Raw genomic sequence first — 15073 nt, 5'->3', positions numbered from 1 at the left:
GGATAAATCCCCAGGACCTGATCAGGCATACCCAAGAACTCTGGGAAGCTAGAGAAGTGATTGCTGGGTCTCTTGCTGAGATATTTATATCATCGATAGTCACAGGTGAGGTCCTGAAAGACTGGAGGTTGGCTAATGTGGTGCCACTGTTTAAGAAAGGTGGTAAGGACAAACCAGAGAAGTATAGACCAGTGAGTCTGATATCAGTGGTGGGCAAGTTGTTAGAAGGAATCCTGAGGGACAGAATATACATGTATTTGGAAAGACAAGGACTGATTAGTGATAGTCAACATGGCTTTGTGCGTGGGAAATCATGTCTCACAAACTTGATTGAATTTTTTGAAGAGGTCACAAAGAGGATTGATGAGGGCAGAGCCGTAGACATGATCTATATGGACTTCGACAAGGTTCCCCATGGGAGACTGGTTAGCAATGTTAGATCTCATGGAATACAGGGAGAACTAGCCATTTGAATACAGAACTGGCTCATAAGGTAGAAGACAGAGGGTGATGGTGGGGGGGTTGTTTTTCAGACTGGAGGCCTGTGACCAGTGGAGTGCCACAAGGATCGGTGCTGCTTCCACTACTATTCATCACTTATATAAATGATTTGGATGTAAGCATAAGAGGTACAATTAATTAGTTTGTAGATGACACCAAAGTTGGAGGTATATTGAACAGTGAAGGAGGCTACCTCAGAGGCTACGGGATATTGATCAGATGGGCCAATGGGCTGAGGAGTGGCAGATGGAGTTTAATGTAGATAAATGCGAGGTGCTGCATTTTGGGAAAGCAAATCTTAGCAGGACTTGTACATTTAATGGTAAGGTCCTAGGGAGTGTTGCTGAACAAAGAGACTTTGGAGTGCAGTTCATAGCTCCTTGAAACTAGAGTCACAGGGAGAAGGATAGTGAAGAAGGAGTTTGACAAATAAAGGAAAGCATACCAGAGTACTGAGAACAGGAGTTGTGAGGTCATGTTGCAGCTGTATAGGACATTGGTTAGGCCACTTTTGGAATAGTGCATGTAATTCTGGTCTCCTTCCAATCCAAATGATGTTGTGAAACTTGAAAGGGTTCAGAAAAGATTTACAAGGATGTTGCCAGGGTTGGAGGATTTGAGCTATAGGGAGTGGTGAACATGCTGGGGCTGTTTTCCCTAGAGCATCAGAGGCTGAGGGGTGACCTTGTAGAGGTTTATAAAACCATGAGGGGCATGGGTAGGATAAATAGACAAAGTCTTTTCCCTGGGGTGGGGGAGTCCAGAACTAGAGGGCATAGGTTTCGAGTGAGAGGGGAAAGATATAAAAGAGGCCTAAGGGGCTAAGTTTTCACGCAGAGAGTGATACATGTATGGAATGAGCTGCCAAAGGAAATGGTGGAGGCTAGTACAATTGCAACATTTAAAAGGCATTTGGATGGGTATATGAATAGGAAGGGTTTGGAGGGATATGGGCCGGATGCTGGCAGGTGGGACGAGATTGGATTGGGATATCTGGTCAGCATGGACAAGTTGGACCGAAGGGTCTGTTTCTGTGCTGTACAACTCTATGACTATCACTCTATAAACCAGTTGCCGTGAGTAAAGAAGCAAAAATTACAACCAACAATGAGGTGACATGGTGCAGGTGATAAAATTGTAAAAGATAGGAATGCCATAAGTCACGCTACAATGCATCGCAATAGTGTTAAAAAATGTGCACATTGTTCACAATCAACCAACTTCATTTTTATATGTGCTTGTGTGTCTTGACTGAACTTCATCATAGGAGTTGGAAGTTAACAACTTCCCAGAGAACCACTGGTCCATAAACAGCTGTCCAAACATTGGTCCAGAAACAAACCATGACTGATCAACCAGTCAAGGGTAATCAGTAGAACATATCACTGGTTTCCTTGACTCTGACTAACCCCAACAGAAGAGAGAATCAAATGAGATGACAAGTTGGCAAAAGAGAGCTGCCTAATACCATGAACATGCAGTAAGCCTGAGATTTCTCAGAACTGGTAGAAATGTTCAGTCCTCTGTCTTGTAAAACAGCAGTCAATGCCAGTGACAAATACTGAGAGAGCAACAATCTTTCATTTGACAAGAGTCTGAAAAAATCCAAGTCACTAGTCAGGCAATCACAATAGGAACCTCACACCATCCAGCTTGATCACTAACTCAAGGAAATAAGCCACATATAACTCCATTGGAGCCAGATCAACAGACTTGGTTCCAAGACAAAGTCAAAATGAAGAAACTGCTTGGTATAACATCCAAGATTCCACAAAAAGAGACTACATAATAAAGTTAGAAAATGGTTACCTGATCTAGAAATCCAGGCTACTACAAAGAAGAAAGTACACTTTTCTTTAAATAAAGATATCTTTAAGGAAAGAAAGTCAGATGATTAAGGGTCCTCCATTTAAGGCAATGGACTGACTACAAAGCATGAGGTCATCCAGCAAAGATATCATTCACATCAAAATAGAGGTCAACAGTCCTCAATACAAATAAGAGACCTACCATTCTTCTCAGTATGAAGGTAATACATTCTGAGAAAAATACTAACTGTCCAGACCACCCATATTTGAGTAGTCAGACACTTGAGGGGGAGAAGTAGTGGTAAATGTAAAATAGTACTACAGAGGATTAACGATGGAGAAAAAAAGTTTGGAAGGAAAGTTAATGGTTCTGAAGGAATTAAAAATCATAGTACATCAGCTCCACCCATTCTATTGATGTCACATAGCCTGTAGATGAAGACAATGAACTCTAGCTTTTGGAAGGAGCAAATGTACCTGTACCCCTAATCTCCAAAGAATCATGTCTGACCAGATGTAATTATACTTATTGCTATTATGCAATAAATCTTCATTATCTTCAGGCAGTATTTGTTCTGTAGACACGCTGCAATATTGTATCCTCTACTACTAATCACTGGATAGGCTTAAGGCCTAAGGCAAAGCAAAGATAAAAGTGAACTGTTGACAGTGAACCACCTCAAACAATCCTTACCCAGTATTACATACCAGCTGTAGTGGTAAATATCTCCAAGTGTCAACAGTGGTCAACTGGGAAAACACCACCATGAAATGGTAACATTCTTTCTTTATTCAAAAATAGCTGCCACCCACTTTTAAAGTATTTCCAATATTTTGCTTCAGAGTTCTAATTAGCTTTGTTTTTACAAAAGAAAAATATTTTTCACTATTAATAAATGATGTAATGAACTTGGTTTGGTTGAGCCAACAGCATAAGATAATCCAACAAGTTGATACCTCCACATAGATTGTCAATGCTGCTCCACGAATAAATGTTTCAGCAGCACCTAACTTGCTGCTGTAAGCTGTGAAACAGGAAAATCCAATTGGTTATCCCGGAGAACTGAATTATTGTGGTTTGTGGGATAAAGGTGAAAACTCCAACATACGTGTGTGTAGCTGGTCAACAGGAGATCAAACACTCAAGCACCTAAAACCCAGATGAGATTTCAAACTCTGGAACAGAAGAACAGCTCATTCTTCAGAGAAACAAACATGTGCAGGGATAAATTCTTATAGCCAGTTACAGGCATTAAAATTATTAATTTTATAGACAAATGTAGTTTCTTGTCCTGCACTCCACCTAATCCCAACCACAAACAATCATGTAAATTGGCCAGTTGCTGTGCAGAGACTGCTGAGGCTAAGAAGGCAGCCAATGACTACCGTTTTGGTGTCTTTATAAATGGCAATATAAACAGACTCACCAGAATCACATATCTCGTGAAGGAGTTCTATATACACACGATTCTTGTCATGTACACCAGTTCATAATTGTCTCACAATCCCAAGGTGTAGAAGCAAAATTGTAATAACAGGACTCTCACTGCTGAGCACTTCACAATAACTCCAGTTGAACGATATGTTATGTGGTGTTGCTGCAGAATGACCAAACTAAACAAGAGGTCTGAATAAAAAGAACTGAAAACTCCCCTCCTGATTTGTTTGAAAAATGATTCAATAGCTAACATAACTGAATGGTAGAGGTTCTAGTGGAATCATGTCAAAAGCATTAGTCAGAATACTTTGGAAGGAAAGAAAGGGAATAGGGATAACTCTAGGAATTACAGACCAGTCAGTCTTACATCTGTGGTGAGCAAATTATTCAAAAGGATTCTGAAATACCATAGTTTGATTAGAGATTGTCAGCATGGCTTTGTGAGGGGCAGATAATGTATCACAAAGCTGATTGAATTCTTTGAGGATGTGACAAAACACATTGATGAAGGTAGAGCAGTGGATGTGGTGAACATGGATTTTAGCAAGGCGTTTGATAAATTTCCCCATTTTCTGAATGGTCGGCTCATTCAGAAAGTAAGTAGGCATGGGAGACAGGGAAATTTGACTATACGTATACAGAATTGGCTGGCCCATCAAAGACAGAGGGGTAGTAGCAGATGGAAAGTAATCAGCTTGGAGCTCTGTGATCAGTGGGGCTCTGCAGGGATCTGTTCTGGGACCTCTGCTCTTTGTGATTTTTATAAATGACTTGGATGAGGAAGTGGAAGAATGGGTTAGTAAGTTTGCTGATGACACAAAGGTTGGTGGAGTGGTGGATAGTGTGGAGGGCTGTTGTAGGTTGCAATGGGACATTGACAGGATGCAGAAATGGGCTGCAAAGTGGCTGATGGAGTTTAACCTGGAAAAGTGTGAAATGATTCACTTTGGAAGATTGAATTTGAATGCAGAATACAGGGTTAAAGGAAGGATTCTTGGCAGTGTGGAGGAACACAGGGATCATGGTGTCCATGTCCATAGATCCCTCAAAGTTATCACCCAGGTTGATAGGGTTGTTAAGAAGAGTGTTTTGGCTTTCATTAGCTGGGGGATTGAGTTTAAGAGCCGTGAAGTTTTGCTGCAGCTCTTCAAAGCCCTGGTCAGACCACACTTGGAATATTGTGTTCAGTTCTGGTGGCCTCATTGTCAGAAAGATTTGGAAGCTTTAGAGAGGGCACAGAGACATTTACCAGAATGCTTCCTGGACTGCAGGGCACATCTTATGAAGGAAAATTGAGGGAGCCAGGGCTGTTTTCGTTGGAGTGAAGAAGGATGAGAGGTGACTTTACAGAAGTGTACATGAGATGGTGAGAGGTGTAGAATGAGACTTTGTCTTTGGCGGAATTGTCTACCATGGGGGGGTGGAGGGGTTGAGGGCATAATTTTTACAGAATTGGAGGAAGGTTCTATGTACTGTTCTATGTTCTGAAAGTGAAGAATTAATTTTACATTAAATTCTGAAGAGTGGAGAGCTTGATTGATCAGAGCATATAGTATTAGAACATAGAACATAAAACATAGAAGAATACAGTGCAGTACAGGCCCTTCGGCCCTCGATGTTGCGCCGATCCAAGCCCACCTAACCTACACTAGCCCACTATCCTCCATATGCCTATCCAATGCCCGCTTAAATGCCCATAATGAGGGAGAGTCCACCACTGCTACTGGCAGGGCATTCCATGAACTCACGACTCGCTGAGTAAAGAACCTACCGCTATCATCTGTCTTATACCTAACCCCCCTTAATTTAAAGCTATGCCCCCTTGTAATAGTTGACACCTTACGTGGAAAAAGATTCTCACTGTCAACCCTATCTAAACCCCTAATCATCTTGTACACCTCTATCAAGTCACCCCTAAACCTTCTTTTCTCCAATGAAAACAACCCCAAGTGCCTCAGCCTTTCCTCATACGATCTTTCTACCATACCAGGCAACATCCTGGTAAACCTCCTCTGCACCCGTTCCAGTGCCTCCACATCCTTCCTATAGTATGGCGACCAAAACTGCACACAATACTCCAGATGCAGCCGCACCAGAGTCTTATACAACTGCAACATGACCTCAGTACTCCGGAACTCAATTCCTCTACCAATAAAAGCCAGTACGCCATATGTCTTCTTCACCGCACTATTTACCTGGGTGGCAACTTTCAAAGATCTGTGTACATGGACACCAAGATCCCTCTGCTCATCCACACTACCAAGTATCCAACCATTAGCCCATTACCCCATCTTTTTGTTACTCTTCCCTCACACTTAGCTACATTGAACTCCATTTGCCACCTTTCTGTCCAGTTCTGCAGCTCATCTATATCCCGCTGTAACCTGCCACGTCCTTCCTCACTGTCTACAACTCCTCCGACTTTCGTATCATCCGCAAACTTGCTCACCCAACCTTCTAACCCCTCCTCCAGGTCATTTATAAAAATGACAAACAGCAATGGTCCCAAAACAGATCCTTGCGGAACACCGCTAGTGACGGCACTCCAAGATGAACCTTTGCCATTAACTACTACCCTCTGTCTTCTTCCGGCCAGCCAACTCCTAATCCAAACCTCCAACTCAGCCTTAATGCCATACCTCCGTATTTTTTGCAGTAGTCTACCATGGGGAACCTTATCAAACGCCTTACTAAAATCCATATACACCACATCTACCGCTTTCCCCTCGTCCACCTCCTTAGTCACCTTCTCAAAGAATTCAATAAGGTTTGTGAGGTACGACCTGCCCTAAACAAAACCATGCTGACTATCCTTGAGCACATTATTCCTATCCAGATGTTCATAAATCCTATCCCTTACAATTCTCTCTAAGATTTTGCCCACAACAGAAGTGAGACTCACCGGCCTATAGTTACTAGGGTTATCCCTACTCCCCTTCTTGAACAAGGGAACCACATTTGCTAGCCTCCAATCTTCTGGCACTACTCCTGTAGACAACGAGGACATAAAAATCAAGGCCAATGGCTCTGCAATCTCCTCCCTTGCTTCCCAGAGAATCCTAGGATAAATGCCATCAGGCCCAGGGGACTTATCTATTTTCACCCTTTCCAGAATTTCCAACACCTCTTCTCTACATACCTCAAAGCCATCCATTCTACTTAATTGTGACTCAGTATTCACATTGACAACAATGTCCTGTTCCTGATTGAATACTGACGAAAAGTATTCATTCAGTGTCTCCCCAATCTCTTCAGCCTCCACACGCAACTTCCCACTACTATCCTTGACTGGACCTATTCCTACCCTAGTCATTCTTTTATTCCTGACATACCTATAGAAAGCCTTAGGGTTTTCCCTAATCCTACCAACTAAGGACCTTTCATGTCCCCTCCTTACTGCTCTTAGCTCTCTCTCTATGCTTATTGATATACTACAGTTCACATTACTACATAATTACACTTCATCCTAGGATAATACAAAAAAATAATAATTGTATTGCATTAGATTAGATTCCCTCCAGTGAGGAAACAGGCCCTTCGGCCCAACCAGGCCACACCAACCCTCCAAAGAGTAACCCACCCAGACCCACTTCCCTCTGACTAATGCACCTAACACTATAGGCAATTTAGCATGGCCAATTGACCTGGCCTGCACATCTTTGGATTGTGGGAGGAAACCAGAGCACCCGGAGGAAACCCACGCAGACATGGGGAGAATGTGCAAACTCCACACAGACAGTCGCCTGAGGCTGGAATTGAACCTGGGACTCTGATGCTGTGAGGTTGCAGTGCTAACCACTGAGCCCCCATGCCGTCCCGTTGCTCATGCATTCATTTCTTCATATGAATTGGATCATAACTTACCCACAGTCCGTGATTTAGTCAGCAGGTGAGCTATATCCCTATATATCTTATGGAGGTATTCCTGACATTTATCCCACATTCCTTTTCTCATACTTGTGAGTCGACACATAAACAGAAATGCCATCAGAGGATTGTACAGAAAGAGGGTGAAAAGGCTGCCACGTTGAGTTTGATCTGTAAAGAGAGTCACACAATTTAAGATAATTTTGAGAAGGACAATACTTTCAACAAAAGTTCTTGTGAATTCTTAACTCAAATGTAAAATAAAAGCAATATCTTTGACTCGGAATACTTGCAAATTGTTGTGATTAAGATCCCATGATTCTCTGCTTTAAAAGTTTAAATTAGTTTTATTATAATTGCAAATTTACCAAAAAGTGTAACCAATATTTAAATTCAACTTTGAATTACACAGCAACAATTTTCAGGCAGAAGACTTCAAAAGCTCACCTACAATATCACACAGGTATATTTCTGATAATCTTGAATCCCATTGTTAACAAGAACCTTTCTGAATTCCACAACTGAGGCTTACTGTTCCACCAGAAATGTTACAAATCTGTTTTACATATTTATCATTTTACATATGGAATGAAATTGTCTCAATTTTTTTCATTTCCATATATCAAAATCAAATATTAGTCACTGAATCACTTCAAAATCCACATTATACTACAGTTCACATTACTACATAATTACACTTCATCCTAGGATAATACAAAAAAATAATAATTGTATTGTATTTCACAACTTCCAACTAACTGGAATAGTGAGAGGCATAATCATTAAATAATGTTGTCCAATCACATACATACATACACACACACATACCTTGTAAACCTTTGGGATATGCTGTTGGAGAAAGCAAGCAGACTAGGGGTTGGCCAAATAAGTTGACAAAGTTCTGCAAAGAGAAAAAACAATTTTTAACCTTTTTTCTAATAAATAATACAGCACAGAAATGAATATTAATGTATTAAACAAGGAAGGTATGATGATAAATGTGTTATAAACACTAATACTTATTTTCACTGTTGGTATTTATTGTTTACAGCTTCTTGTGTGAATTACTTCTATTGCACAAATCAGAATTTGGAACTTGAAATGTTGCAAAATGTCATATCTCTGCCTTTTACAAAAATGTTTTAATCAATTAATAACTTTGATATTTAAACGAAAGATCATATAATATGCCAGTATCTGTAAATAAAATGGGTGCTGATATCACAGCTTACCAATCCACAATCAATTTGAAATATGAATAGATAAGTCAGTTCAGATCATGTAGATGGATTAACAATGAGGCACATACACAGTTAAAATGTAGAAATGTAAATGCAACCCTATCACAAGTTTCCCTGCAAAAAGAAACCTCGCAATGAGACCTGGCATTTAGACGGTTGCAATGGCATGAAATTGTGGTACTTTGTCACTAAACACCAACAATGATGGTTTGTCTGAATTATTAACATTACAGGAAATTTTAAGTATCCTCTCACTCGCACTGAGAAAGGTAGAAGCTTTCCTGTGATGCATGTTTGTTCAGGACCAACTCCCCTAACTGAACTTTGTATTGGTATTCCTGCTCCCATTTTATCTCCATTTTCCTCTCCCCACGACCACTAAAGGTCCAGGATATCAGGTTTAACCTGGTGTAATCTTCTCCCCATCAGCAACTCTGCTGGAGCTATCCTTTAAGTTGCGGGAGGGGTGGTCCTATAATCGAACAGGACAGTTTGATCTTGAGTGAAACTGTAGGCTGTTTCTTTAATCTTGCTTTCAGCATTTGGATTATTCTTACCACCAGACCACTGAATGACAGATGGCATGGAGCTGTCTGAACAGACCAAATACCATTTGACTTCAGAAATACTCGAAACCCCTGCTGGTAAATGACGCCCCATTGCCTGTGACCAATACTTCTGGAAGTCTATGTATCATGATCAATGCTCATAGCTTTTCGTCATTCCGCAGTTTGCCAAATGAATTCTGTGCACATCCAAGCATTTTGAATGGGTGCCCACAATGACCAAGAACATCTCGCCCATGAAAGAACTAGCATAGTCAACATGTAACAGAGTACAAGGTTTACCTAGCCATGCCCACAAATGTTGGAACATTTGCAAAGGTAATTTTTGTCCTTCTTGGCACTCTGGGCACTGCCCCACCAATACAGCTACGTCACCATTCAATCCTGGCCACCAGACATAACTTCTTGCCAATCTGTTCATTTTGGAAACCCCTGGATAACTCCAGCCAGTATGTGGTGGCAACTTTTACTCAGGACAATCATTCTTGCTCCCCATAGTAATGCGCCATCCTCTGTGGTGATCTAGTCTTGCCAGGTCCAGAAAGGTTTCAATTCTGATTGTGACGTCCTTTTTGCTTCCCCCATCACCACCAGCTGTTTTAGTTTTGTCAGGACACAGGATCTTTTTGTGTCCACTGTTGGATATTGTCAGTGACTGGAAGGGTGTACAGAAAGTTTAAAACCAGAATAGTCTCTTGCAGGGAAGCACCACTAGTGGTGTATCAGCTAATGGGAGGTGGCTCAAGACATCAACACTTGCCACTTGGCCTTCTGGATCGTGTTCTAAATTGTAATTGTACGCACTCAGAATAAAAGCCCACCACTGAATTCAACCAGAAGCTATTGGTGGCACAGCCTTGTCTGCTTTAAGTAGCTCTACTAGGGGTTTATGGTCCATTACTATAACAAATTTATGTCTGTAAAAGGAATTAGTGGAACATTCCCACACCAAAGATGACCGCCAAACCTTTCTTCTCTTATCTAGATGTATTTACATTCGGCATCAGCCAAAGTCCAGGAAGTATTCACTATAGGCCGTTCTTCTCGTTGGGGCAAGCACTTTGGACGACGACAGCTGCTTTTTCACTAACCTAAAGGCTATTTCTTGCTATGTGACCATTTCCAAGACTGACTGTGATCAATTCAAAGGCTGACCCTTTTGCAATAGCAAGTGTAACAATGGAGGCCAGGTTGAATTTTCCATAATAATCCTCCAACCCAAAGAAAGACACAAGTTTCAGTACAGATGTGGGAGCCAGAGCACTTTTGATCACCCTCACTTTATCTTCAACAAGTGTAGTCCAGTCTGGTCAACTCTGCAGCCAAAACAGGTCACTTGGGTGTTAGGAACACACATTTTTCCCTTCCAAGGCATACGCCCACCTGGGAGAAACATTCAAACACTGTGTCCAACTTCACCAGGTGCACTTTATTAGTCTTCCTGGTTATTAGCACATCATCCAAATAAATGGGAACCTGGGTAGACCTTGTAAAATGTTTTCCATGTTTGCTGGAAAAGAGCACAGGCCAATGATACGCCAAATGGCAGTCTTGAATACTGGTACAAACCCTTATGGGTATTAATTTTGGAATACTTCTGGGACCCCTCATCTAGTCGCAATTGCAGGTAGGCATGGCTTATATCCAGTTTCACGAAGGACAGCTCCCCTGCTTCCACCAGTTTTCCGTATGAGTTCTCAGTGTGAGGAATTGGGTATTTATCCAGCTGTGAGAAACAGTTGACCATTTATTTAAAATCCCCACAAAGGTGAACTGAGCTGTCAGGCTTCACAAATCGGTGTGGTGAGTGCTGCCCATTCCACAAAATGGACTGGTTTGATGATTCCTTCACTTTCCTGCCTCCTGATTTCTACCTCTACTTGTTCCCGTAAAGCAAATAGCACTGCAGAATTGTGGAATTGCTTTCTGGTCAACATGTATAGTCACCTTGGCTTCTTTTCCTAATTCCTCCAACTCCGCTGCATCTGCTCCCAGGAGGAGCAATTCCACTCCAGAACATCCTAAATGGCTTCCTACTTCAAGGACCACAATTTCCTCTCCCACGTGGTCAACAATGCCCTCCAGCGCATCTCCCCGACTTCCCGCACCTCCGTTCTTGAACCACACTTCTCCAACGGCAACAAGTGTGGAACACTCCTGGTCCTCACCTTCCACCCTACTAATCTCAAGATACAATGCATCATCCTTCACCATTTCCACCACCTACAGTCAGACTACAACACCAGAGATATATTTCCCTCCCCACCCCTTTTAGCATTCCGCAGTGACCTCTGTACCTACCTCGTTAGGTCCACGCCTCCTCCACCAATCCAACTTCCACTCCCGGCACCTTTGCTTACCACCGTAACACCTGCGCCCACACTTCCCTTCTCACCTCCGTCCAAGGCCCCAAAGGATCTTTCCACATTCGGCAGAGATTTTCCTGCACATCCAAGCACCTTATCTACTGAGTCCGTTGCTCTCATTGTGGTCTCCTGTTTGGGGAGGAAGTACGCCAACTTGTGGAACGTTTCAGAGAACATCTCCAGGACATATACAACAAACAACCCCACCGGCCTGTGGCTGACCACTTCAACATCCCCTCCCACTCCACCAAGGACATGCAAGTCCTGGGCATCCCCCACCGCCAAATCCTAGCCACCAAACGACTAGAGGAAGCACACCTCATCTTCCGCCTTGAGACCCTCCATGGGTCAATGTCGATTTCACCAGTTTCTTCAACTCCCCTCTCCCCACCTTATCCAAGATCCAACCCTCTTAACTCGGCACTGCTCTTTTTAACTGTCCGACCTGTCCACCTTCCTTCTCGCCTACACACTCCACACTGTGCTTTGACCTATCACCATCACACCCCACCTTACACATTCCAGCTACCTTCACCCCAGCCTCAACCACACCCCCCTTCCATTTATCTCTCAGCCCCCTTACTCCCCTCCTCCACATTCCTGATGAAGAGCTTATGCTCGAAACATCAATCCTCCTGGTCCTCGGATGCTGCCTGACCTGCTGTGTTTTTCCAGCACCACACTTTTGACAACCACAGATGGCAGACATCCCAGAGTGTGCACTCTTCTGGATACTGCCCTATAAGTTCTCTTACTCAAGTCAGGCCTCATAGGATTCCTTTGCTGTCTCAAGTCCGCATACCAGCAGCAACTACAACTACAAAGAACATTTTAGCCACTTGGCCAGGGCTCGGCTATGTTTTGGGGCTTTGGTGTTGGATGAAGGTTCCCTCTGCTCAGGATATGTCCTGCGTGAGGCTTTGCAATTGCCTACACTCAAGTGGTGTTCCCCAAGTTCAGTTGGGCAGGTGAGGGTGTCCACTTCCATTGGGATGGCATGTAGCTCACATGCTCCGCTTGCCGCATTTTTTAATGACAAAGCCAGTTATAGTGTCTGTTTGAAGTCAAGTTGGACTTCAGCTAGTAGGTTCTCTTGCATGATTAGACTACTTACAGTGTGGAAACAGGCCCTTCGGCCCAACAAGTCCACACCGACCCGCCGAAGCGAACCCCGCCCAGACCCATTCCCCTACATTTACCCCTGCACTTAACACTACGGGCAATTTTAGCATAGCCAATTCACCTAACCTGCACATTTTTGGACTGTGGGAGGAAATCGGAGCACCCGGAGGAAACCCACGCAGACACAGGGAGAATGTGCAAATTCCACACAGTCAGTCGCCTGAGGCGGGAATTGAACCCGGGTCTCTGGCGCTGTGAGGCAGCAGTGCTAACCACTGTGCCACCGTGCCACCCACTCATCATGTGGGTTACATAATTAATCCCACATACCACATGGTGTCTCAGCATCTCATTCAGGATTAACCCAAATTCACATGCCATTGTTTTACCCTTGTCAAAAATCCTGATACTGATTCCCCTGGTTCTCAAACAACCGAATATAACTGATAGCCTCCTCTAATTCTGAGGCACTATTTGGGTAGTAATATTCCTTAACTAAATCCATCAACTCTTGAAAGGTTTTAGTATCTGGTGTCTCAGAGAAAGTTAGGCTCCTAATAATTGAAAATGCTATGAGTCTGCCAGCAGTCAGAAAGATTACTCATTGTTTTTCTTCTATCACAATAGTTTTTGCATGGAAAAAAAAACACGTTTTCCACATACTGGGGCCGGTCTTTGTCGGCAGGATCGACCGAGTAAAGTTTCCCAAATAAATGCATGATGCCAGAAATGCTTACCCAACTCAAAGACTACGAGTGCAAGTGAATTTTCTTCAGGGGCATACTGTTTTCTCTCGTCACCACTTAAATAATTGCACAGAGGCTGGTATCCCATCACCACGTCATCCTTTATTTATATATGCACAGTACTTGGCTTCTGAACAGCCAGCTCAAAGCCATTCCCTATAACAAGGAAATTCTGTGAATCTCTTGTTTATATCTGTTGGCCAGGGCTCCCTGATTGGCCCAGGTCGACAACCCCAATCAAAGATCTCATAGTCAATGATATCCTCCTGGCCCACATTACAATCACTATGATATGTAACTTCTGTTATATATAGCAGCATCATGCTCAACCAAAAATCTTAAATTGGTTGCTCCACTCCTTTGGGAGCAGCAAGGAGAGACGGAGAGAGGAGCGGGGGCTGCCGGGTGGTAAGTGAATGCTTTAAAAACTTTGTGAATAGGCGGAGCACATGCTGAGCAGGAGCGGACACAAGACTGCTGAGTAAGTAAAGTAATATATTTGGGCGGTTGCGTTATCCAAAACATTACTTAGGTAGTGTCTGCCACCCATCCTCCTCCTGTAACCAAATAAAAAGGTTGTGTGTGCAGATTGGTAAGGAAATTATTTTTTTTATTCTTTATTTTTCAATAGTCTCTTTGGGAAATTAAAATAGTGAGAATAGCAGTTGGGACAGTTGAATGTTCCTCCTGTAGAATGTGGGAGGTAAGGGTCACCACTAGTGTCCCTGCTGACTTCATCTGTGGTAAGTGCAACCAACTCCAGCTCCTTGAAAACGGCGTTAGGGAACTGGAGCTGGAGATGGATGAACTTTGGATCATTCGGGAGGCAGAGGGATTTATTGAGAGGAGTTACAGGGAGGTAGTCACACCTCAGGTAAAAAAGGCAGATGGGTTACAGTCAGGGGATGGAAAGGGAACTGGCAGACAGTGCAGGGATCCCCTGCGGCTGTTCCTCTCAATAACAAGTATACTTTTTTGGATACTGTTTGGTGGGGGGGCGATGGGGGGGAGAAAGAGGTAGGGGAGAGAACGACTTACCAGGGGTAAACCATGGGATACAGTTCTCTAGCATAGAGTCTGTCTCTGTTGCTCAGAGGGGAAGGGGTTTGGGGGGGGTCTGTAGAGGAGCAGGGCATTAATCACTGGGGACTCCATAGTTAGGGGTACAGATATGACGTTCAGTGGGAATGAGAGACACTCACAGTTGGCATGTTGCCTCCCAGCTGCCAGGGTTCATTATGTCTCGGATCATGTTTTCGGGATACTCAAGGGGGAGGGGGAGCAGCACCAAGTCATGGTCCACATACGCACTAATGACATAGGTAGGAAAAGGGATGTGAATTTAAGGCAGAAATTCAGGGAGCTAGTGTGGAAGCTTAGAGCTAAAACAAAACAGTTGTTATTTCTGGTTGTTACCC

At 43.1% G+C, this 15073-nt stretch overlaps 1 protein-coding gene across 3 annotated transcripts in view; it reads right to left on the bottom strand.

The window, feature by feature from the left end:
• scai (suppressor of cancer cell invasion) overlaps positions 1 to 15073 on the bottom strand; it is a 199361-nt gene that overhangs the window by 11667 nt on the left and 172621 nt on the right. For all 3 annotated transcript variants that reach the window (XM_087998426.1, XM_087998425.1, XM_087998427.1), the window contains 2 exons: positions 8443 to 8515; positions 7612 to 7785 (listed from right to left, as the gene is read on the bottom strand). In XM_087998426.1, coding sequence (XP_087854552.1) covers positions 7612 to 7785; positions 8443 to 8515 — 247 coding nt within the window. The remainder of the gene's footprint in view (positions 1 to 7611; positions 7786 to 8442; positions 8516 to 15073) is intronic.

The sequence above is a fragment of the Chiloscyllium plagiosum genome, unplaced genomic scaffold (assembly GCF_037043375.1).
Source record: "Chiloscyllium plagiosum isolate Xiang-an unplaced genomic scaffold, Cpla_swu_hap1 HiC_scaffold_21, whole genome shotgun sequence".
Classification (NCBI taxonomy): Eukaryota; Metazoa; Chordata; class Chondrichthyes; order Orectolobiformes; family Hemiscylliidae; genus Chiloscyllium; species Chiloscyllium plagiosum.
This window is presented reverse-complemented; position numbering and strand designations above follow the sequence as displayed.